General features: G+C 43.8%; 1 protein-coding gene across 3 annotated transcripts in view; it reads left to right on the forward strand.

The window, feature by feature from the left end:
* Srd5a2 (steroid 5 alpha-reductase 2) overlaps nucleotides 1-17367 on the forward strand; it is a 70099-nt gene extending 52732 nt beyond the window's left edge. Inside the window, exons 3-7 of one of the 3 annotated variants that reach the window (XR_007104668.1) lie at nucleotides 4100-4201; nucleotides 6709-6859; nucleotides 10716-10785; nucleotides 12754-12893; nucleotides 15672-17367. Coding sequence is in view for 2 of the 3 variants with exons in the window: in XM_047522711.1 (XP_047378667.1) it covers nucleotides 4100-4201; nucleotides 6709-6859; nucleotides 10716-10785; nucleotides 15672-15692 (344 nt within the window). In the remaining variant the exon portion in view is untranslated. The remainder of the gene's footprint in view (nucleotides 1-4099; nucleotides 4202-6708; nucleotides 6860-10715; nucleotides 10786-12753; nucleotides 12894-15671) is intronic. The other 2 variants (XM_047522711.1, XM_047522712.1) reach the window with 2 other exon arrangements.
* Nucleotides 17368-26187: the final 8820 nt, after the last annotated feature.

Genomic DNA, 26187 nt, shown 5'->3' on the forward strand with positions numbered 1-26187 from the left:
GAAATTCCAAAATCAGGGGGACAGATGGGAACCTCTAAAGTACAGACAGACCAGATTTACATATGGGAACAAACTCCTAGGTTCCCAAATCCCACCCAACCGTGATTCTTACTCTAGAGGCACCACAGATACCCCTTTTGTGGGGAGACTAGATATGTGGAACCCAGGGTCTCAGCATGCGTGCTGGGAACTTACCAGATGACCAAGGTTTTACAACTTTACTGCATTCAGTTTTCTTTTTCTCAATAGGCTAAATGGTTGAGTGAGCCACACCCACTCAGAGAGAGAGAAGGGGAGTTCCCTGAAGCAAAGGGAACCTTGGCAGTCACTGGCACTGTCTCTCAAACTCTTCCCTTTTTCATGGGATGGCATGTCCATCAAAATGGTCCAAACAGAGGCAAATTTACCCCATCTCTGAAGTCCTAAGTGGTCAACTCTCAAAGAGCTCACCAGCCACTTCACGTCCTCAGCATGGAAGAGAGTGGAGAGGGAGGGGTTAATCAGAGTTCTGGACCTTCCAGAAGTCTGGAGCCTGGAATGTGTTCAGTTGCTATCTGGGTCACCAACTGATACCATAAGCTCAGTTTTTGTTCCTGATGCCAGTCCAAATAGCAAGGGCAAATAGTGAGGGCAGAGTTTATGATAAAAAGGAAAAAGAAGTTTTATTGATTTGCTAGCAAAGGAGACGGCCATGGATGGAGGTCCCAAAGACTGCCATCTCATTCACGAGGTGAAATAAGCACCTTAGGAGGGATTACAAGGACCAGGCTCCAGGTATAATTATCAGTGTATCTAGTTAGAGTCCAGCTGGTGCCCTCGAGAGAGCCATTGCTCCAGTTCCCAGGTCAGGAGTTTCTTTATTCTTTTGGGCAACAAAGAACACAGGATCTTAGTCTGGGATGGGGAACATGTTAATCTTGGTTCTCCTGCTGTTAGGGAGGGGGAGAAGGAAAGGAGGAGGAAAAGAATAAAAGCATCACAGTTTTAAAATAAGTCACCAATGGCTGATTGAGTAGCAAGGTTTATACTCCAAGCATGACGGGAGCTTACGGCACTGCTTGGAATGTAAAGTTTGGGCCTGTTTAGTCATCTTCACGTAAAGATGAAAACCCGGTAGCAGTGAAATGCTACCATGAGAAGGACACAAACAGAAACCTGTAAAAGACTCTTGGAAATGAGTCTAATTTGGGGGATATCAACTTGGTAAAGTGCTCTCCTAAGCTTCAGGCTTGTACACTTGACTAACACAAAAACACTTAACATACAAGACAGCCAGTAATAACTAGCACCACAGACACATGCGAGTCCTTTATAACACACCACTTTGGCTTTTACTTTTAAAGAAAACCCAGAATCTACGTATCAGTAGGATAACTATCAGAGAATCGCTTTGCTTTTCAAACAGGTCTACAGAAGTTAAAAAACCAAAGGACTGCTTCAGATCTGTTACAAGTTTAGGAGACCATGCTAATGACCACAGATCGACTGATTGGCTGGTGTACATCTCATATACACAATAATAATGAAATGCTTACTCAGTCATAACAAACCCAGAAAATCATGACCTTTTCTCTCCTTATCTTTCTCCTCTTGCTGTTTAAATGACTTTGGCTCCAACTATTAAAAAAAAAAAATCACAGTTTAGCAATGACATTTTATACATTTGTTCAGGAGTGATGGATATTATATAAAAGAGAACACTTATTGGTTACATTGCATAAATTAAATCTATGTATCTTTGACTCTACAATTCTCTGGGTGATGTCTAGATAAAACTCAGATGCATGGAATATCTTACCCTCATATATACACACACCTCTAACAAAATAAGAAAAACTAAATGTATTATTTTACATGTTCTAAAATATCTCTTTTTTTTTGTTCTGAAATGAAGTGTTCTTCTGTATTAAAAGGGCTTTTATCCTAAACATCTAACAGAGTAAAGTACAATCCTGATTGGTCAGAAACCCAGACAAAAATGTATGCTAACAATTCTGAAGACATTTGAATTTTTATTTTACAAACAAATTTAAATTAACACAATTGTTCACTCATTTATCTGTAAGTCAATTTGAATAGAATTCCCTAGGATATTTTATCATTATAGATACACAATTAATTAAAAATTTTCAGGTCACACAGGAGGTTGAGTTTTAAAAGGTTTTTTTTTTTTCCCTTTAACTTCTCTTTTCTTTTATCTTGGGGCAATCCTTTTTCCAATGTACTTTTTAACCCCTGCTCCTTAATTTTTACACCATCAGTTTAGACAGATATTGAGCTTCTCATCTCTACTTTATGCATAGAAACACACAAGTACACATGCTCGAAGGCACCACAGACACAGAACTGGGTACAAGATCCAACAACTATGTCACCTGCCTGACATCCAAGGTTCCAATGGCTGAGATGCCAAAATGGTGAGATTTTTCACTCCTACAAATGCTACTAAAGGAAAACGGCAGAAGTGTGCAGATGGCAGAGAAAGGGAGTCCCCAGTGTGCCACCAGAGTGACTTACACAGCCCAAGAGCCTACTGGCTCATCCAAGTGTCAATTGCTTGCATCAACACAGAGTGCTGGAGCAGCCTGCCCCATGGCTGATGAAAAAAAGGGAGAATTTCTAGAACAAAAAGGGAAACTGGAGTTAGTTCAGAGACCTCCCCCATCATGGGGCTAGCTTGCCACAAGCAGCAATCCTCCTGGCTGGCTCACCAAATTTGTTGTGGAACAAGTCATGCTGCTTCCCCTTTGACAGATCAGTTAAGTTGAGTTGAGAGATAAAATGTTGAGGCAAGGAAGGTAAATTTACTCCAGAAGGCTGCTGGAGGAGAAAGCCCTTCTTGCTGGGATGCAGATTTAGTGGAATTTTGTATAGATGGTTGAGGGGTGTTCCTTATATAGTACAGTTCCTGCTAATGCATAAAAACACCTCTAAGGCTTGTCTTCAAAGTGACTTACTCAAGGGCATGCAGACAACTTCCAAGGTTCCTTTCTTCCCCACTACTGTGCATATTCTTCCCTCTCTTTCCTTCTTGCCCTTCACCTCAGGGAAACTTGCTTTCAGGCCAGTGATATTTTGACAAGACAAGATAGAAAAATCATGATTTCACATCCCACCAAATTAGGTGAAATTAGATCTGATTAATTTAATTAAACTTTTCTTGCTTTTTGCCTGCTGTATTTTGATCAACACAAATTTTATTAAGAAATGTGACTGGGCCTCAATGTTGGACCGTGAGTGTTTCTGGACTGTAGTACTGTCCACTGGGATGAAGGACCTAGCATGCCTGATCCTGTAACTTCTTACCTAAGTAAGACCAGAACTTTTTCTGTACCAGTGGATGGTATTTGTGGAGACACCTTCAGGATATGTGGTTAAATTAAATGAATAAAGCTAAGAGCAGTATAAACAGTATGTTCGTATATCTTACGCAACAAGAAATTTCCAGTAAGGTGTCTTCTGCATTCCTTGGGTGGCTTACTGATGCCACTAAGAACCCAGACCCTTCCTATGTTAATGCTCCACTGTTCTCAGAATGCTTGCCTGTAGTCTTCATTTCATTCATTTTATAGTAGCAAAACACTGGCTGGCATTTAAGTCAGGATGAAGGAGGAAGTAGAGGCATTGGTCCCATCTGTACCCTTCATCAGAAAAGTCCCTGGAAGACTCCCCCTTTCCTTTTTTGACAGCGTTAGGTGATTTGATCACCTTTCAGTTTTTCAGCCTTGATAATGGGCAAAAGCGATTAAGGCAGAATGGTTGTTGAGTTAGCCACCCAGTTTATTTGAATGGGTCCAGGGCTGATTGTTATTCTTTCATTTATTTGCTTAGTTACTTAACAATGGCACAATGTTGCTACATCCTGCTCTCCTCTTTTCTGCCTCCTGTCTCCACCGTGGGTCATGGTGCTTGTCAGCATTTTGGTTTAGAGCACAGCACAGCCCTTCCTTCCTCCAAACTTGGGATCCTGTCTTAGTACCATTCCTAGATTAATTCCTTCATTTTTAGGAAAAAAAAAAAAACAAAAAAACATAGCATGTCTGAAAAATGTCAAAATCAGGACACATGTTTCAACTTTCTTTCTCTCTTATTTACCGAGGTGTCTTCCTATTTATTTTGGGAATGGGAATCAACATTCACAGTGACTACATATTGCGCCACCTCAGGAAGCCTGGAGAAATAACCTACAGGATTCCACAAGGTAATACCTCCCCTGCCCACCAGGTTCCCACTCTTTCTTGGAGCCTGTGCCAGGGATTAAACTGTAACAAGTGGAAAGGGTAGCGAATGCACAAGTGTAAACAAGTCTGGCTTGCTCCTGATTTCCCCTCCATGCTCTGTCCCCTCCATAGCACATCTGTATTTCTCATGTGTACCCAGAGGCTCAATAGCGCTATAAGAACCATCCCCTGGAGGTGGAAGAGGGTGCCAGGCTTGGCAGGGTAGGAATAGATTGCAGTCAATTTGTGGTAGATTTGATTGTTATGCAGCCAGAGTGTGATCCTTTCTAAGTTAACAAATAAAGCTGGAGATTTCATTGCTGTGTCAGCATCATAGAGTGCACTCACAAGAACCTGGATAGCATAGCCTACTAAGCGCCTAGGCTCTAGCCCACTTTTAATTGATTAATTAATTTTTTTGGTACCGGGGCTTGAACTCAGGGCATTGACCACTGAGCCCCATCCCCAGCCTTCTTTTGTATTTTATTTAGAGACAGGGTCTCACCGAGTTGCTTAGTGCCTTGCTGTTGCTGAGGTTGGCTTTGAACTCATAATCTTCCTGCTTCAGCTTCCTGAGTTGCTGGGATTATAGTTGTGTGCCCTTGTGCCCAGTTTGATTTTTTAAAAACTGTGCATATTATTACCTTTCAAATTTTTTGTTAAAAACTAAGACACAAACACACATGTTAGCCTAGGTCTGCATGGGTTCAGAACTATCAAAATCATGCCTTCCACCTTCATATCTTGTCCCATTGGAAAGTCTTACATGTAAAGACACACATTTAGCTTTACTGTCCTATGATAAATTTTTTTTTTTGGATACTTAAGAATGTTTTACAGTTAACTTATTTTTGTATTCTAAAATAAGAAAAATAATACACCATAGTAAATTCATGAAACATAGCAGTAGTTTATTACCATTACAAAGTATTATGTCTTATACATAATTTAATGTGCTACACTCTTATACGACTGGTGGTATGGTAGATTTGTTTACACCAGTGTCACCACAAATACACGAGTAGTGCATTGTGCTAAGACATTATGCTGGCTACGACTCACTGTAATTATAATCTAAAGGGTCACCATTGTATAAGCAATCTGTTGTTGACAGAAGCATTATTATGCAGCACATGGGTATACAGTTTTGGAGATGAAAGTACAGAATATTTGAAATCCTAATTATTCCCAAGAAATGAGGGTGTGAGATTAACAGATAAACAGGCAGGAACGAATCAGTTTCAGTAATCCTTTAACACATTTAGGTGGGTCAGTGTTTCCCACCCTTCTTGGTGTAAATGCAGTCCTTTACTTATAGCAAAACAATGTCTTGAATTATGACTTGATGTTAGTGTAGATTGATATCCATTGATTAAGAAAATAATGACAAAACTGCTATGAATTTGGTAATACATTCAAATTATTTGATTATTGTTAATTCCCTGACCATTATCACTCTACCTCAAGCAAAAATGATTCAGTAGGTTGAAATATGCCATTTATTGTGCTCACAGGCAATTCATAGGTCCTTTGCAACCCAGCAGTGGTTCCTCCCAGGAGCTGGGATTGGTCATTAGGAAACCACTGACACATCCATAAGGAAAATAATTTTAAGGGGTTTTGATATTTTAAAATCATCACTTAATAACAACAAAGAGCAGAGAAAGTTCTTAAATGCCACATTACCAAGATTAGTTTCCAAACTTTGGGTTAAGATAGAAGATGATTAAAACATTTTTATATAGCTATAGAAAACTATAGTCAAAACTTTCCCAGTTGAGTTTGAACGACAAGGTTTGATTGTGGATATATTTAATATCAATAGAATTGTGGTGATTTCTAGATACAGTTCTGAAAGACAAAATACCTGGTTGGGTAGGAAATGAAACATTTAAAATCAGTAATAGCAGACTTCACCAGCTTCCAGCAGGACACAGGCTGCCTACTTTAAACCTGAACATAGTATAGTGCCTTGGCAGAGAGGCAGCATGGGGTAAGGGTCAAATGCCAGAGCAGAACTCATCACTTTTTGCATCTATTCAGATTTTCATTATTTTAACGTATTATGTCGTGCCACTTACGTGACTGTGACCATGCAGTGTCCTGACTGACTAGTGGTGGGGTGCCCAGGGAAGGGGAGGGAAGGTGAGAAGTAGTCTGGAAATGTCGCTTGATGGAACAAAACATAAAGCACCTTTTCCTTGTCCTGCCCAATGCTTGTGGTCCAGCTGTTGTTAGAGATCTGGATGGAGCCCATCAGGCTGAAGTGGTCATCCTCGGGATTCCAGAATGTTCTCCAGACAATAGGCTGCTGTTGCTGTTTTTCTTTGTCCCCAGGAGAACTCCACTAAGCTCCTATGACTGTGGAGGGAGTCTCCAGCCCCACCTTTATTCTAGTACCTTTATGTGTTCTGGAACAGTACATGGAGGGGTAGGAGTCTCAAGGATTCAGTTCTGAGCATTGACTTTCTGATTCTTCTGCACACAGGTGGTTTGTTTACATATGTTTCTGGAGCCAATTACCTCGGTGAGATCATTGAATGGATTGGCTATGCCTTGGCCACTTGGTCCCCTCCAGGACTTGCTTTTGCCTTTTTCTCACTTTGTTTCCTTGGGCAGCGAGCTTTTCATCACCACAGGTAAGCTTTTCAATAAATATGGCAGCACCCAGGTAGCTTTCCTTTCCAGCCAGGCTTTTAGCACAGGGAGTCTGATTTAGGAACCTTATTTATCCTTTTTAAGGGAAATTGGATACAATAATTTGGGCTGTTAAACTCTGACTTTTAAGGATTTTGCTGACATTGCAATTTAGCTGGATGACAGAAGCAGTACACACTTTTCTAAGAGCAAAAACAAGTCCATGTACATGGAGGTCCCTGAGGTGACAGTTGGGAAACCACTGTGTCTACCCTTTGAAGAAGCCTTCCTGGCAAGGGCATCTCCTATTTAAGTGACTGTTGGCCCAGGTTCTGTGCTTGGGGCAGTAAGCTGTAGATAATGAGTTAGGAGACAAAAGCAGTCACTTCCATTTCCACGTGCCAATTCAGTTCCCTTCCTCCAGGATTCTGGAAGTGTGTTCTGTGGGGGAGACCACAGCTAGCATCCCCCAAAGCATCACAGGAAATTCTGAGGTACAACCAGGATAGAGAATCACTGGGAAGAAGCACTAGCTGGGTGCCAATATGGGTGCTGTTTTAGGGAGCTATTTTTAGTTCAAGGCTTGGTAATCGCAGAGCCCTGTAACTGCAGAAAGATTATTTATTCTGGAATCTGCCAGTGCTGGAACTTGTTCTGGTACTGTTTTCCTTCCTTTACCCGCTTTCCACCTTTCATAGCCAAGGCTATGGTAAGGTAGGGTAAGCTATCACGTGTGGTGTGCAATTGTCAGACTGCCCCCTCTGCTGGTACATGCAGGTATTGCAGGCATCTAGAACCTTCCCTCTGGTCTGGTCTACAGCTTCATTAACCCCACCAGGGTGGGGTGGGGACAAAAACGGGTAACTAAAAGTATCACTGGAAGGAAAAGGGTAGCGCATGAAGTTGTTAACTGGCTTTAAACCTGAGTGTGACTTTTTTTTTTTTTTTAACATTTTTTTAATTATCAATGGATCTTTGACTTTATTTACTTATTTGTGTGCTGTGCTGAGGATCGAACCCAGGGCCTGGCGCATGCTAGGCAAGCGCTTTGCCACTGAGCCACAGCTCCAGTCCTCTGAGTGTGACTTTTATATTCATTTCCTAAAAAGACTTTTGTGGAAAGAGAAAGTCTGTGATTCCTGGAGACAGCGGGAGATGCTGTAACAGTGGTCCACTTTACCTTTTGAATATAGTCCTTGTTGCTTATTTTAAAAGGGACATGTTTTTCTTTTCCTCTTCTCCCTCTCCCCCTCCCTAACCAGGGGGCGGGGAACAAGATTACCTCGAGTTATCTGCTCCCATAGGAAGGAGATGTCACCAGATTGAGGGAGTGACTATCTCACAAATTAACAAGTGAATTTCAACACACCTTCAGGGCACAACTAGGATCCCTTGTCAGGGCACACCTGAATGTATGTAGCCTTTGAAGAGCTTCTTTAAAAGCCCTCTGTTGTCCCTGATGGGCAGAACCACAGCCTCTGGGACTGGAGTCACTGTGTTTCTCCTTTGCTAGCAAAGCAATAAACCTTCTCTTTCCTTTTTCTCAAAACCGTGTTCTCATTATTAAATTGGCATGAGTTGGCATCAGGGAAAAGGACCAAGTTTTTGGTAACAAAATTGGTTTTCTGTTGGTTATCTGTTTCTTGGGTCCCAGATGGGACCCAAGAGCAGCCCCCACTCCAACTCTCTTGGGCGGGCCTGCCACTCCACCCTGCCCTTCCATGCAGAGATGTAAGATGAACTCTTCTGAGAGCTGCCTGCTGGAAAGTTAGGAGACAGGCAAATGTGCCTCAGGTTGAACTCGAGGAGCTATTCCTGTGAGTAAAGGGAGGGACTAAGGGGTCATCCCAGCAGCTGCTGAAGCCCCTTTTTGCTCGGGGGGGAACTGCTGCCTTCCTTCCCTGAACTGTATGGATTGCTCCATCTTGGTCTACTTTGAGAAAAAGGAAATTGCAGGCACCTTGCAACACCTTGTAAGGTGTTGCAACACCTTGGCCATTTGGTAAGCTCCTCCAGCGTGCACACTGAGACCCTGGATTCTACATAGCTGGTTCCTCTTTGTGGGAACATCCGTGGCACCACTAGTGTAGATGTCATGGTTAATCAGGAATTGGGAACTTGGGGGAATTTCCCCCTATCTGGTCTGTCTGTTTTAAAGGATCTTGTCTGTCAGTCATGGTTTGGGGATCCTCTCTGTTTGTCTGTCTCTATGTCTCCTGTTTGTATCTGTTTCTGGACCTTTAAGACATGGGCAATACTATATTGATCCTATAGATTATTTCTTGGGAACTATTTTGGCTGAATGGGCCACCTATAGATATGAACCTAAGGAAAAGATGATGTTTTACTCTAACAATCTGGTCTTTGAATGGTTTTCTGAATTAATGTACAATCTTGCAGTTGGGAATTGGTCTGTCAGGTAAAATTAGTGAAAGATTCTGTATGTACAGGCCCATGTACAATTACATTATAAGGAGTCTAAACAGTCAAAAACTAAGCTGGATGCAAAGAGGTGCTGCCTCTAATGTGCAGGACACCAAAAGAGGATTTAAACATTTTTTAAATCCTTTCAACCCAGTGCTGACCGTCTGAGTACTGCTTCTCAGCCTGGCTCTGGGCAATTGCTCATCATCCTACTGTGGGTCAGGGACACCAGTCCTGGGATAAAGGGAAAAAAAATCCCAGGAAAGCTGCCTGGTCTATAGAGAAATATGTGAAGAGGACCTGGCCTCTATTCTGACTTCCAGCCACTCTTTACCCATGGAAATAAAATCAGAGTTTGAGAACAGGTTCAGTTGACCAGTTCTGCCGACAAATGAAATCCATGTGGGCTGTAGGCCTCACTGATTTCTTTCTGGGTTCTTGTCTCATGAGTTCAAAGAATGAAGTCCATGGAGGTGGCAGAGGACAAAAATAAAAGAAATAAAATTGGTTTTGAATGAGGAAAAAAAATGAAACTCTCTGTGATGTGAAGGGGGAGCTGGTGGAAAGCTTTTCCCCTTGAGTATACTAGTCTGGGGGCTGAGGCTTCTGGATAAGGACATCAATCAGAGTCCACATTGGAATCTATGCTGTACAGATGTGGGGAAGGAACCAAGGCTATTGACTTGGCTCATGACTTTCTATTTGGCTGTGTGCTTTTAGTCCTTAAGTGTCATTTTTTTGGTAACCTCCTTTTGGGTCTACCCTCACTTCCATTTTCCTGCCACTCAGACAAAGGAGTAGACTGGAATGCTTCACCTCACAGAGTGACCTTTTCATTTGAAAAAAGCCTTATCTGGGGCCCATTACACTCACTGTCTGACCCTTAACTAGCCTATCTTATGGGGGTGGGGTAGGGGTAAAAACTGCCAGTCACAAAGAACAGGGAAAGGGCTACCAGTACTATTAAATTATAACCTGGGGGCAAAACAGTATCCCCTTTTAAGATCTGACAGGATGCCCCATTTGGCCAGGGGACACTTCTGAGTACAGCCCTGCCTGTTACCCACAGAGCTAAAATAAAAGGGCCTCCCAAATCCCCATGTATGAAGCACCTGTGTCTTGGCCCTGCTGACTACTGCAGAGAGGTCCCTAACAATCTCTGTGTGGCCAGTTCATTGGACAGAGTGCCCTAGAGGTATATGTATATAAAGAGAGAGTCTCTGGGTACAATTGACAGTGGGGAACTCACTTGTTGATGGCATGATGATGGAGATAAGGGAGACTGATCAAACAACTGGGACCCCTTGAGTGCAAACTGGAAGGAAAAAAAGATTAGGGCACGGTTTTTAAAATATGCCAGGCTGTCTTTTCCTTCTCCTGGGATAAAATTTGATGTGTGAATTAGATGTACATGTAACATTCTCACCCCAATAGCAACAACTTCATATGCAAGTGCTTCCCAGGAAGAGAAAACAGAGCCTGCTCTGCTGGAGGTCTACTAGAAGTGAGTAAGGCCTTTTAGGCCAAAGGGACCCTGGGAAAGGTGATCAGTGTTATCTTAACCAAGAGTTGTTTTAGGAGGAAATAACTTGCCCCAGGGGGGAAAAGAACCCCTTAAGAGAGAGGCATCAGCGGGGATTCATTCTTCTCTAGACTGTTGTTTAAAATGTGTATCAAGTCAACTTTGCCAGATATCCTACTCTGCCTATTCTGACTGTTAAAAACCTCACACTGATGAGTGCCAATTTGTGCAAGATTCGAGAGGTATGTTAGAGATGTATATATCTGAAACTAAGCATGTTTATCTGAACCTTATCTAAATGTTCTATAAATGTATACAAAATAAAAATTCATGTAGGTTTATCCAATAAGTGTTCTCTTTCATACATCTGGCATAAAAGTGCCACACTGTCTGCTTTGACTAAGTCTAGTTCTGATCATTAACACTGTGCCCTAAATGCCTAAGGGATTTAAGGATATTCTTGATTTTTGCTAGTACTGCTAAACTCTACAAGCCTGTAATTATCTGTGGATTCTGAATTTTACTGTGAAAATTAAACCTAGTTAATGTAAGGACATCTGTGTAGTTGTGATGCTATTAGTTCTCCTTTGTATAATGAAACTATTCATGTTCTCTTAGTACACAAGTTTTAAAATATAAAAAAAGCAGATTATGACTTGATTATGACTTGTGGTCAGCAGTTTCAACTACCCGGGAACCTAAGGAGAAAGGGTTTTTATAAGGCGCGTCCCTTTTGGCAATGAAATCTTCACTTCCCCGGCTTCTTCTCCCCCTCCTAATCCCTCCTCTGACTCCGACCCAGCTAAGGAACCACCCCCAGACAGGTCTCCTGAGGTCGAGGCCCCTCTGGCCCCTGCTCCTCCATCTCCTTTGCTCTGCTCTGTTTCTGGGTAGCTTGAAACAACAGAAATCCTTTCCTTGCAATTTTAAAGAGGAGAAGTTTGAAATTCAATGCATTCAGTGCAGGGAGAGTCATGCTTTCTGATGGTTTAAGGGTAGAATCCTTCCCTGCCTCATCCCAACTTCTGGTAGTGGCCAGCCATCCTGGGTGTCCCTGTATTATGAGTTTGATTTTGTCCCCTAAAGACAAGTTGAAGTCCCAACTCTCAGCACCTGTTCCAGCCTCACTCTACCCTCCATCTCCATGCAGCTGTCTTTGTTAGCACAACATGACTGAGCTGGGTGCAAACTTCATGGTTCAGCACGGTCTTTATTCAGTGATGAAATCATGCATCCGGTGGACCCACTTTCCTGATGGAAATTGAGCCACTGGTCAAAGGGGAGGTCTGTGCTTATACAGGTTACACTGAGAGGTGACTTAATTATTGACAGAGTGTGTCCGTTTGGGCACTCAAGAAACAGATTTGTGAGAAATTGAAATTCATTTTTGCTGGGCACTGTTTTTACTTGGAGAAGAATGGAGGTTCTGGGGTCAGTGTTCAGTGCTTATCTCTTTCCTTTCTGGGTCCCATTGTGAAAGCACCCAGAAAACCACTCTGGATGTAGGAACTCACACAAGAGATTTTATTAAGCAGATGAACAGAGTGTCTGCCCTGAAGGGTGAGAGAGAGTGTGTGAGAGGGAGAGAGAGAGTGAGAATGAGAGAGAGAGTGAAAGTGAGAGAGAGAGAGTGAATGGCAGGGGAGCTATTCTGAAGTAGTGGAAGTTCACGGGCTAGTCTGACCAAGACTGATGAGGAAGTCTATGATCCAGATTGTAAAATGGTATGTGTGGTGGGGTGGGTAGAATCAGGGGAGAAATGGCTGCAGCCTTGTTCCCTTCATTCCCCGTTTTTTGTTTTCATAAGAACATCCCTTCTGGGCGTATGGGTGAAGATCCATCTGCAGTAACTGCTTCCTGCTTGGCATGGACGTAGAACTGATTACTTGTAGCTGTGCTGGGCATGGATGGTACCTCCTCCATCAGTGTCTACTCCTGGGACTCATGCAGGGAGTCCTGGTCCAGTAGGTCAAACTCCTGGATCTCCAGTGGCATCCAGCGCATCTGCACACCCTGAACAACCACGGGCCTCGGCTGTAGCAGATTCAGGTCTCCGGTTGCCTAAGGAATGTCAACTGACGTTGAGGAATGTGAGTGGCATCCCATGCTATCTATCTGCTCCAGCAGGTACATGAGGCAGGTGTTGACCTGGGGCAGGAGACCCAGGAGGAAGAGGAAAGGGAAGCATAAAGTGAACACAGTGGCCACATCTTGGGCACAGAAGAAAGAGTCAGAGAAGAGTGTGAGGCCATGGAGGGAGATGGGCAGGAAGGGCTATGCTGAGCCCAGAGCATCCAGCAGCCAGATGAGCAGACAATGCAGAGGTAGACAGGCCGACTGTACACGATCACCCAGTTGTGGCCGTGCATGGGAGATGCTGCATCAGGCTGCATGCTCTTGAGCAGAGAGTACTGACAGGAGGCAATGACCAAGCAGAACTGAAAGACCCAGATGTCAGTGAAGAAGCCCTTCAGCAGCAACAGGTAGCCCAGGAAAGCAACCAACCTGCTTAGCCCAATGTCGAAGATGTTCTCTACCACACCCACGTCCAGTCCAGCAGAGCCAGCAGGGCAAGCTGCTAACACATGTGCAGGACCGCGTGGTGGGAGGACTGGGTAGGCTGGGGTGCGGGGGCAGAAGCAGAAACAGAACAGGGCAAAGGAGATGGAGGAGCAGGGGCCGGAAGGGCCTCTGCCACAAGAGACCTGTATGGGGGTGGTTTGTTAGCCGGGTCCAACTTGGAGGAGGAATTAGGAGGGGGAGAGGAAATGGGGGGAAGTGAAGGTTTCATTGCCAAAAGGAGGTGTTTAGGTTTGCAGGAAGAGCAAAGATCAGGTTGAGTGCACAAGAAAGAAAAGCTTGAATGTAGGGAAATCTCTTTACATTTGCCCACTCGTTCACAGAAGCTGTATCCAAGGTGCTATTAAGTGGCCTTTTGGATTGATTATCTTAAGGACATTGTGACTGAATATCATTGCACAAGTGAATAAGTTTTGGTGGCTTTAGGCTGGGGGTCAGTTGAAGGGGTTTAAGATTGTCTAGTAGACACCCCAGGGGTGAATCTGCCAGAATGGAGAATCTCCATGGTGGAGACTGATAAATAGTTGAGTCAGTGTCCAAGATGTCCTGAGGTCACAGACTGGTTGGCTGGAGACAAGGATGGAGCACAGTGAGGGGAATCGTCACCCCCATCAGTGTGTCCTGGGCAAAAGCTGAGGGGATTTAGGACCTGGCGCCAGGAATTTCGAGAGGAAAAGTGAAGAGGAGCCTCAACCCAGAGACGGAATTTCCACCATAAAAATTGGGGACACACCCATCAGATAAGGTCAACAAGGGGAGCAGCTGTAACTGTAGAAGTCATGTCTAGGGGAGCCCCACTCCTCAACCACCTTGAGGGCACTGGACAATCAACGGTCGCATCTCAGGTCAGCAGAGGAGTGTTTAAGTCGACCTAGGGGAGAACTCACCAATCTGAAGGCCAGTGGTGGAGGTGGAACCGAGCATCCGGGCAAATGGAAGGTGAGACTAGTGTCCAGGGGTCAGATGGTATTCCACTCACCTAAGTCCCAGTAGAAGAGCCCATCCGAGTCACATCACCAAGGAAAGCACCCAGAAAACCACTCCGGACGTGGGAACTCACACAAGAGATTTTAATAAGCAGATGAACAGAGTGTCTGTCCACGGGGGTGGGGGGGAGAGGGAGGGAGGGGGAGAGAGGGAGAGGGAGAGGGAGGAAGGGAGGGAGGGAGAGGGAGGGAGAAGGAGGAAGGGAGAGGGAGAAGGAGAGGGAGAGGGAGAGAATGACGGTGGGGGAGCTATTCTTAAGTAGTGGAAGTTCACAGGCTAATCAGGCCAGTGGTTGATGAGGAAGTTAATCTAGATTGTAAAATGGTGTGTGGGGGGCGGGGGACAGAATCAGGGGAGAAATGGTTGCAACCTTGTTCCCGTGTCACATTGTGCTGTCACTGGGAAAGGATTCATTCGGGGAAGGATCAACTCTTTGTCTTCCTCCCAGAGACTGCCATTCTAGGCTTGATGGATATCTCCTTCCCAGGATTGTCCTGTCACTGGGAAAGGATGTATTGGGAAAGGATCAATGCTATCAATGTGTTGCTTTCTTCCTCTCTACCTCTTCCTGGGCCACACTATTTTGGGGTTTGTCATTTTCCATATCTTCCAGTCTCTCCTGTGTGTCTCTGTCTTATGTCTCTTTTCCTCTTCCTTTTAAGGACACCTGTCCTATTGGATTAATGGCCCAGTTTGCTCCAATGACCTCATCTTAACTTATTATATCTGCAATGATCCTAGTTCAAAATAAAGTCATATTCCCAGATATTGGGAGTTAGGACTTCAGTACATCTTTGGGGTGGGGGGCAAAACTGAGCCCACCGCACTGCAGCATTCCCAGGGTTCTTGAAGGGATACTTTCCTGGGAACATCACCAATTCTCTGGGGTTAACTTTGGCCATCCTCTTTGGGCAATTCTGTTTCCCTGTATTTCCCAGCTGAATCCAAATGGTGCTTCTTTCTATTACATTTTCAAAAAAATTCTGGTAAAATAATATCATAAAGTTTGCCATCTGAACTGTTTTTAAGTGTAAAATTCAGTGGGATTAGATGTGTTTATTAATATTGCACATCCCTCACCGCTGCCTCTGGCAATTCCTTTTTGACTCTCAACATAAGAACTGTCAACCTTTATTAGAGATGGGCTATGGCAAAGAGAAAAGGATATGCAAATGGCCACCTGGAAGACACGAGCCCTCAATAACTATAGGTCAACTAATAACCAGGGTTTCAGACACAATGACCTTGACTATGGGCTGCTATTCCATTATATTTGTGACTCTGGCTTTCTTGTCTTTTAGGTTCTACCTCAAGATGTTTGAGGACTATCCCAAGTCTCGGAAAGCCCTTGTTCCATTCATCATTTAAAGAAACCAAATAAAAAAGGAGCAAAGCTACCCCAATACCAGTAAAAACTCTCAAGATGCTGAAACTGTAATTTGCAAAGTTACATTATATAAGTACATATGTATAAAGTGGTAGTTATCATTGTGCCAACAGGCCTGGGGATTCTGCATGATGCAGAATCTGTCCTGATCTCCTATTGGAGTTTCAAAAAGACCTTTTCTAAGTGGAGACATTTTCTTCTTAGCTATGCCTCCTCAAAAGTGTAAAGCTTCCTGTATGTTTTTTCTACTGGCTAATCCCAGTACATGTGGCTTTTTCCTACCCTGTATCAATGAAGGACAGCTCTGTAGCCAAGAGTGTTTGGGGTGAGGGCAGTGCTTCGGAACTTATGAAAGGCAGACATTTTGAACCTCTGCAGAATAGTAGAGGATTAAATTCCGAAGCCACATATGCTCAAGAGCACAACCATTCCTCAATGGAAACCTTGTCACATCTTCCTTAATTAGGAAAGATGAGAAAAGGCAGATTCACATCTGCCTCCTCACGTTGCCAAAAATATACTGATTCATTTTTGTGCAAATTTGTGCAGTGTCTTAATTGATGGGTGCCTCAGTCTTCCAGAAGATTCCACAGTTCCCATTAGAGGTATCAGCTTAATCCAGAAAGCTGGTGTGAGTTTTCTTGAAGGTCAGCTGTGTTGTTTTGGTTTTGCTTTATGGTGCTGGGGATCAAAGCCAGGGCCTCATGCACGCTCTACCACCGAGCTACATCCCCAGCCTGAAGTTCATATTTTAATGACAAAGAAAAGACTAGGACCCCCAAATGGTTACTGAGAGAGTAAAGAAGTGCTTTGCAATATACATCACGGACTCTCATGCTCTTGGAAACAAACGAGAATAACCAATAAGAGAAATTAATGAGTGAGATCTAAAGGATAGGCGATACAACAGAAGTCGTGGGCTGCTTTCCTCTTCTGGAATTTCTTCATCAGAGTGCTCAACACCTGTCAAGAAGATGTGTCCCCCCTGGGGGGGCAGGCTTGAACTTCAACCTTAATGGTCCCAAGGGCAGAAGATGAGAACTGCAGACAGAAACATCTGGACAGAACACTTGTTTCATCATATTCACTGTTTCACACCTAGCTGGGGTTTTCTTTAATAACTTGCAGGATCTTGGCACACAGCCCGAGTTCCCACATGAGAACTTGGGACTGAGTAGCAAGTAAGCATTTGAGTTTGCAGCGTCTTGTGAGGGTATCTCCTGTTGGACTCAAAGGAAAGGGATGAGCACTCAGAATCTGAATATATACAAATATTTGTCTCCTGGTCCTGCTTTGGGGAAAGCATTGGCACTACTCAGCAAACTGTTTGAGAACGGACCACCAGGTTTATCAGGTGTGGTGCTAACATACAGAAACTCACTCTGTAAGACACATGGAGACTTGAAAGAGCTGGGGAGAGAGTGGTTTACTGAAAAATACCAATTGAAATTATATAAATATGTGTTTCCTTGTTCATTAAATGCCTTTCAAGTCGCAGATGTTAAGTAAATGTGTTTGAATTAAAAGATCCTGGGACTTCTGGAGATTTTTATACTGTATTAAGTTGTATTTCCCCCCATCCCCCAACCCAGTTTTTTGTGTTGCCTCCATTTTTGGCTTCTCTCTTCATTTTTGCTAACCTGAAATTAGGGACTGTGAGCAGGAAATGAAATATGACTTACAAGTTTTCTCAATCTCAATTCAAAGTTCCAAGGAAGTACAATAAAGGAGCAGGAAAATATGTTTTCAGGTATACACAGGAGGAAAACTGTGTGTTAGCTTTCTGTCACTATAACAAATACCTCAGATAAATCAACTCATAAAGAGAAAAGGTTAGGTTGGTGTGTAACTCAGTAGTTGAGTGTTTACCTAGCATGTGTAAGACCTTAGGTTTGATCCCTGGCATTGAAAATATTTTAAAAAGAGGGGAGAAAAGTTTATTTTGGCTCATAGTTTCAGAGGTGTTAGTCTATGATTGCCTGGTGCCATCGCTTTGGGTCTGGGGTGAGGTTCATGGGAGGAGCATGTGGTAATGTAACACCATTCACCCCCTGGCCAACCAGCCAAAATAAAGGAAAAGACTGGGTTCCCATAGTCCCTTTGGAGGGCGTACCCCCCAGTGATCCAAAGACCTCCCACTAAGCCCCACCTCCTTGAGTCACCACCTCCCAATAGTGCCAAGCTGGGGAACTAACCTCTAGCACATGGCCTTATTGGAGCTCCTAAAGATCCAAACCATGGAACTCACTGAGATAAATGGTAGCTTGAGCTCACCTGAAATAAAAAACGTCTAGTTCTCTTATGAATTAAAAACTGCTTTATTAAATGCTTTATTTTATTTCCATGAAAAACCCAGGGCAGTCCCTGAAATGTATTAGGTGCCCTGTAAATGACAGCTACTCTTCCTCTAGTACTCCGGAGATCAGGACAAAACTGCTATGTGGCAATTCCACATTTTTGCCACAAGAGGGCACTTTCCAAAATGTTATTCAGACAGACAATACTGGGCTCAATTAGGTGACCTATATTGTTCGGCTGGAAATCCCCACAAGACTCCAACCATTTGGCCATTCCAAGTTAGCATTATTATATATCCATTTAATTTAAATGAAATATAGAGCAAGCTCCACATAATCTGAAATTTTCCCTGAGTTATTGTCAGTATTGTAGAGCCATTGTTTTTAACTCTAGTTTTATTTGTTTAGGGCTAGAATATAAATATGAATTAAAATAATGAAGTCTGAATCTGTGCTCATTCTTAGTGGAATTTCTCCCCATTCCTCCTAAAAATGGAGGGCAGCAAAAATAAAGCCAATGGAGGTTTCCACAGAGTGCTTTTGGTGAAAGTACTATAATGATGTCTTAGCTAACGAACGAGGTGCTCTATCTTGCTCTTGTCGAAGAAGTTTTCGTGGAGGGAATGTTTTCTGCTGATTTTGTAGAACTTAGACTTAAGCTGAAGTAGCCCTTCAACATCAGCTAGCCCCACCCCTTGGGATCACAGCTGGAGACACTGAGGCCATGAAATGAAACTGCTTCCCTAAGGTTCAAGTGGTCTGAGCTGCAGTCTCATCTTGTCCCTTGGAAGGTCAGAAGTCTTTTTCTTCTTACGGGACAGACAACTTTCACAAGAGAGACTCAGCACAACCTCCTGAGTCTGAACACACTCATTTAGTGATCACTTAATGGATATTTACTAAATGTAAATAAAACGTTAGTGGGTAGAAGGATAATATTTTTAAGTTTTTATTTATTTAATGGTGCTGGGATCGAACCCAGGGCCACACACATTCCAAGTGTGTGCAGAGTACGTGTGCTACCACTGAGCTACATCCGCGGCTCTGAGGATACTGTTGAATTAGGTACGCTACTTGCCCTTTGGGGGCTGCCACTTGGATTTCTATAAGACTCATGTTGGAGAAAAATAGCCAGATCATAGTACTGGGCCTCAATTCAGACACACTTGTTATCTTGTCCTTGCTTGTGAGTAATCTGTTTCTTTCACTCTGGGAGGGCCAGGCCAGTGTCCTTGCCATGAACCAATTTGACAAAATGAGTGATTTTCCTGCCCTGGTTGTCAGAGATGACCTTTGTGTTCAGTATGGAAAAGATTTCTATTCACAAACTCCCCTTATCTCAACCTTAACTTCAGGAAAACAACACTGGCTTGTGTCCTAAAAGTTAATAATAATAATGAAAAAAAGACTAATGAAAAAAAATTGCAACTAAGTAGTGATTTAGTGGTTTAAACTCTTCCAAGAACAAATAAATAAACCTGGAATTTTAGGGTTCTGGGGTTTTATAATGGCCGCCTTGACTTTCACCTTGACTTTCATGGCAGTCTCACTAAGAAGCAGACCAGCCAGCAAGCTCTTGGTGTGTGAAGGATGGATTCAAAAAGAGTCATTTCCTTCCTTCCTGGGCTTTGATTCCCTAAGAGCCTGCGGGCAGAAGTCCAGGCAGAGCAAATAAGTAGGGTTAAAACAAATGTAAAGCGAATCCTTCTAGGAAAGGCTGCTGATGGTTTTACAGCATTGACACTATCCGGTGATAAGAGAAAAAGGGGCTCGGAGCCAGAGGCCAATACAAGGCCTGGATGATTTCATAGCCTATGGAGTGAGACACGTGTTCATCCTCTCCACAAGACCACTGAGTTGTGATCTTCCAAGGCTCTCTTACTTGTTTTGTGGGGTATTTCTTTCCTCTGACTTGAACTTGGAGTTTGGATGACTTAAGTAACTGGGTCGGGAGGGTCGAGGTGTTGACCTAGCTGTGCTGGATCCTGGGCTTGCTGGGTTCCAGGTTTGGTTCTGCAGACTGTAGTCAGAGGCTAGAGGGGGGTGTCCAGCATCCCTCCCCACGTGGCAGGAGGAGCATGGGGCAGTGAAGGCAGGTGGGGAGTCATGTGGGAGGCCACCGGAAGGCGGCCATGAAGCAATGCAGGAGCCTCGGGAGAGGGTCCTTCCCGGGTAGAGTGGGTTTATCCCCTTTCCTGTCACCACACTGCCTGAACCTGATCTTTCCTTACACTCCCAGGGAAAGAAGTCCCTCTGAGCGGGAGAATAAACTCTTCTTTGAGCTCCATTATCATAGGAGAAGCTGGGTTTCCTTAAACACAAGCCATATGGTTGTGCCTCACAATAAATAATTTAACTGTATTTCTGTCAGCTCACCTCGTAAAAATGGTTTTCGGTTTGCATAGCAGTGACCGTTATGAGAAAGAGGTGAAGTCATGGTTCTGAGAAGTGTATGGTGGCATCCAAGTGCCAAGAGGCCAGCGGGGAGAGGGGGGCATCCGGAGGAGTGAGCCTCGGTCCCGCTCACGGCCCTTTTCCTCTTCCCCAGAGGCTCCCAACAAGGCCGTCCTTCCTCATAGAGATGCATGCTCTTTTTTCTTCTTTTTTTCTGTGTTGACTAGAAAGCTAATACCAGTTAAATTTCATTCATTAATTAATACTTTGCTTTGTCACAAGTTGTCTTTTAGACACTGTTTCATTAAAAATATTCTCCCTGGTGGTTTATAACAGGATGAACTGTCAGTAGCTGAGTGGAGGTACACAAATACAGGAATAATTAAGAAAGCCAGAGATAAAGCTGGAGAGCAATAGTGCGTGGCCAGAGAACACGGACGGTGGTTGAGAGCGAGGTGACAATTGGGTGGGTGCTGGATCCTCACAGAAGGAAACCAGTTAAACTTATAGCGCTCACAAGACGGAAGCAAACACAAAAACAAAAACCAAAACCAAGAAAGTAATTGTCCTGAGATGTCGACTGTTAGTGTTTTGAGAGCCTTGATACTTTTCTTCACTGTGGTGTGGGGAATGCCTTTAAATAAACACAGTGGTCTCTTCTGTCTAGCTTCTTATCATGTCCTCCTGTAAGGACAGTGATCAATGCCACAGCTCAATTCTGTAGAAAGCTTGGTTCCCACTTTGTGTGCAGAAAGCCTAACAATGAGAAAAATCCAGCTGATTTATAGTCATGGCTATTGGTGAGCCCTTTAATAAGCTGAGATAGAAAAGCCACCAAAGAGCAGAATTCCCAAAGGTGAGTCCAGCACATAAGCTGTTTCACTTTGGGCAAAATATAGGAGGAAGAGGGGACTGCTGTAAGAGTAGGAAAAAAGAAAAATAGGAATTTGGAGGAGTTCTTAATGACTGAGTGGGGCTTGGCATGAGAGTTTAGAACTCCTGGGAGCCCGGGTCATAAATGACTCTACTGGGAGGACCAACCATTCTGATCTGCCTAGTTCAGAGGAATCCCTGGGATGACGTCCATGCTCAAACTGGAAAAGTCTCAGGCCCATCAGGATCAGATTGGAGTCTCCTTGCCTGGCCTTTGACCCAGACCTTCACCTGTAGCTTACAAGACAAATCTGGGACAAGAAAGGAGACCCAAGGAAGACCCTTTTGATTGTGCACAGTCACAAAAGCTCATCGTCTTCCACACCTTTCTCTTATACAGTGGAAAGCGCAGTGGCTTTTACCTATAATCCCAGGGACTTGGGAGGCTGAGGCAGGAGGATCACATGTCCAAAGCCAGCCTCAAGCAACTTAGCAAGGCCGTAAGCAACTTAGCCATATTCTGTCTCAAAATAAAACAATAAAAGGACTGGGGAAGTAACTCAATGGTTAAGTGCCCCTGGGTTCAATTCCCAGTACCAAATAAATAAATAAAAATAAAATAATAATTAAAAAAAGTAAAAAATGGAAAAACTTATGCCTCCTCTGAGGACCCAAGTGAAGAAGGGACCCCTGACTCTGGGGGAGAAAATAAGGAAAAACAAACACCAGGAAGGGGGAGATTCAGGAATCCATCCTTGACCCAGTCCCAGTTTCCAGTTACGCTGTCCCAGGGGAAAGTAAAAATTATTTCTTTGGGACAGAAAATTCACCAATTCTCTCCATGAGTCTTATGCCTAGTGACAAGCATTAGCCGTCTGCTGCTGGAGGAGGGTCGTAAAATTGTCCCACGTCCCAGACAATGTTACCCTGAGGCTGAGGGAGGGGTAGACACAAAAGCTATCTGCTCCTGAGGAGAGGGCAGGAAGCCCCATCAGGATCAGAAGCCTGCAGGGGTGCCAGAAGAGGTCTGCTACCACAGGGAGCCTGGTGGGCAGGAAACTCCCACCTGCCCAAGATGCCCACAGTCCAGAATTTGGCTTCAGCAGGGCGGGGTTCGAGGAATCCCCATCATGGCGGCCCAGTGTGTGGATCTAGTACGATTGAGGCTGGAGCAGAGGAACCAAGAAACTACACTATGCCCATCATTCACCTCATACTCAGGAACAAGCATGAGCAGTCTACCCACAGAGAGCCCCCTGCTCCATGCGGCACACACATCCTAAAGCCGAGGCTGGAGAAGACTAAGGAACTATCCCTCTGGCCTGCAGGCCTCACACTGTGGCTGGGCTCCGATCCCAGGATCTCTCTCTACTCCCTTCTTGTCACATCAACATTTGCACCCAGTCCTCCCCTCCAAGCTTTTGTTCCTCTTCCAAACAGGCCAGCAATGTTTCCCACTCCCTATTTCTTTTCCTCAGCAAAACTGAATTCTTCTTCAGAGCCCTGCAGCAGCCTCCTTCCCTCTTGTCAACCTCCCCTGATCTCTGGAGGAAGGACAGACTCTTTCTCCTGGATGATTTATGGTTCATGCTTTTGCAACAGGGGTCGCACGTAACGTGGTCCTGATTACTAGCCTGTCTTTCCCCCTCTGTGCAGCCTGACGTCCAGAATAGTCTAGTCTGCTAACTGAGCCTCGTCAGAAGGGCCAGTGTGTGGCCTTTTGGATGGGTCAGAGGTTGCCGGAGCTGATGGATGCTTCCTGTGGGGAAAGAAGGAAGCTGCTGGAAGAAGCCTGATCATCCATTTTTGCCCTCATGGTGTCTGTGTTGTTGTAAAAGTGAGCTTGAGTTTGGGGAATGAGAACTGATCCATATATCAGCTGTTTATTCAACTGAGATGACCTCATGTCTTCTCCTGGGATCCCCAAGATTAGCCATTTTGGGCCATCACAGCTTCTCCAGGGAATTATGCAGAGGGAAAGCTTCAAGCATGAATGCTGTATGTATTGTCACAGTTTTTCTCTCAGAAACTTAGGGAGCTTAGTGAGCTGGGCTGGTCACTGGACTTCATACTGGGCTAATGCTGACAAGGAAAGCAGGCTGAGGCACTGTCTTGATCCCCCTGCCCTGTGCTGTGCTAGTTTCTCAGCCTTCCAGAGGTCGAGTCAAGGAAGAGCACATTCATGTACCCCTGCTTCTTCCTTCTCCTTCTAAGTCAAGATATATGGCCCAGTAAGAAAAAAACTGCAAACAAAGTGGCCGTGTCGTTGAGGAAAGTGAAAGGGCACTAACACACCACTCTGGCAGAATGGTATTCACCAAAGCTTTACTGTGTGATGAGCACCTCTCTGATTGATCTCACAGAGCTGGAAGGAAAACGAATTCTAGGATCCGTGTGCAAGCTTCTCTGAACTCTGACAGTGTCTTGCTTCTTAAGCAGTGTAGTTGGTTGTGGGTCTGTTCCTCATTTTGGCAGGTTTGTGTGGAAAAGACTCAGTCACAACAGTATCTGAAACTAAGGACTGGCACTGCAGAGAAACTAGATATTCTTTATCAGGATGCCCTTAAACTAGTTTCTGATGAATGACAGTCATCAGAATTGATGGATCTTCAGTGCATGGTTTCATTCTCCCCACTGATATGCAAAATGGAAGGATCGTATTCCTAAGGCGTACAGCATTGTGCTTGCTTGCATTCTCCTTCTTCTGTGGATCAGTCCATACATCTGTCTATACATATAGCCATTCATCCTTCCAACCACAGAAGGGAAATCAAATGCTAAAGGAGAGCCTATCTTGTGTCAAGTACTATGTTAAAGGCATTTTACATACAGTATCTCATGTAATCAGATTATTATGTGCCAAATACTATGCTAAATACTAAAAATATTGAGGTCAATGAGGCATAGCCTCTGAGTCAGAGGTGTTGGTAGAGTAAGTAAGGCAAAAATCTAAGAAATCAAGGTACTAATAAGGCACAAAGAAAAGTTACAGGAATCAGGGAAAGATGTCAGTGGACAGTGTTAGGAAATGAAGTGGGACTGTTATAATTTGGTTATGCAGAACCTCAGCACGGGTCAGGGTGACAGAGTGGAAGCCTTGAAGAGGAAAAGTTCAGCCAGGGAGAGAGCTGTAAAATCTGAACTTATGAGGTTGAAATCATGGGCCCATGAGTTTTACTAAAGGACTTAATTATAATTCTCATAGAAACTAATTTTTCCATATTTTTTATTGGTGCATTATAATTATACATAATGGTGGGAATCGTTGTTACACATTGGTACATACGCTCAATATAATAGTATAATTTGGCCAGTATCATTCCTCAGTATTTCCCCTGTTCCTCTCCTCCTCTACTTCCCTGGTTCCTTTCCTTCCCCCTTCTTTTTTTCCCTTTTTCCTCTCTAGCTTCCACATATGAGAGAAAACATATGACCCTTGACTTTCTGAGTTTGGCTTATTTTGCTTAAGTAATGCTCCCAAATTCCATCCATTTTCTTGCAAACAACATAATTTCATTCTTCCTTATGACTGAATAAAACTCCACTGAGTATATATCTTACATTTTCTTTATCCATTCATTCATTGACAAACGCCTCGGCAGGTTCCACAGTTTGGCTATTGTGAATTGTGCTGCTTTAAACGTGCATGCAGGTATTGCTATAGTATGATGGCTTTACCTCATAGAAGATCATTCTACCCTCAGTAGTTAACCACCCCAGAAGAAACTGTCTCCTACACTCTTAGACACATCTAAGATACTTAGATACTTAGAACTATTGAAATTATCCATATTGTGAATTTGCTCTTAACCTACAGTATGCTATTCAAGGTCCCTATTTTTTCCTCCTGGGTGGAGAATCGAGATCACATAAAAGTTCTTGGATCCTGAAAGATTAGGCAAGGTAGAGACAGCCTGCTTACCGAGATGGCCTAGAACCAACAAGGGACAGAGTCGTACATGCTGGAGCCATTAGGGTTTGACTTCTTCCTTTCCCGATGTTTCAGGTTTCCACACCACACCATCCCTTGCTCATATCCAGAGAATCTCTTCTTTTCCTCTACCTTTGCAAGAACCTTGATGCATCAGCATCCCCATGTGGTCTCTGTCTCCAAACTCTTGTTTTCTATTGGCTTTTCCCTCTCCAAATAAAAGCACAGATCTACTCTTCCCTTTAAAGAACAAAAACAATCATACTTTTCCCTTTTCCAAATCCTTGCTTGTTTTTGTTTATCACTCATCAATTCCTCACAGTTCTCCACATTTTCTTATTCCATTTCCTCTTGTCTAAATCCCCATTTAGTCTAAGCATGTCTTGGTTTCCACCCTCTTACTCCACCTAAATGACTCTTTGTGTATGTGTTATCTACTGCTGCGTAACAAATTTCTCAACTCTTTAATTGTTCACAACAGCAAAACAGTTGTTATCTCACACTTTTTCTGAGGTTCAGGAGTTTGGGAACGATTTAGTTGGATGGTTCTGGTGCAGGGTTTCTTGCACCCTTACAGCGAAGCTGCCAGCTGGAGCTACAGTAACCTCAAGGTCAACTGGGGCTTGGGCACCACCTCCCCATCCCCTCACCTCATCATTTCCTCTTCACCCTTCTCTCTTGATGTCTGACTTTCTTCTCTCTTGGTTTGCTTCCCACTTCTCAGGCTTAGTTCTCACTCTCCACTCCTCTTTATTTGCCTCCTACATATTGACACACTCCCAAGCAGAATGTTCTTTTGTTCCTAATTTTCTCTCCTAAACTTGCTGGCATCAAGGTGAACTCATAATGCTTCTCTTAAGCCTTGTCCTCCTGCATTGATTACTTTGGAGTAGTCACACTGGAACTGCAGCTGTCCCCCAACTTTGGAAATCTCA

The sequence above is a fragment of the Sciurus carolinensis genome, chromosome 13, assembly GCF_902686445.1.
Source record: "Sciurus carolinensis chromosome 13, mSciCar1.2, whole genome shotgun sequence".
Classification (NCBI taxonomy): Eukaryota; Metazoa; Chordata; class Mammalia; order Rodentia; family Sciuridae; genus Sciurus; species Sciurus carolinensis.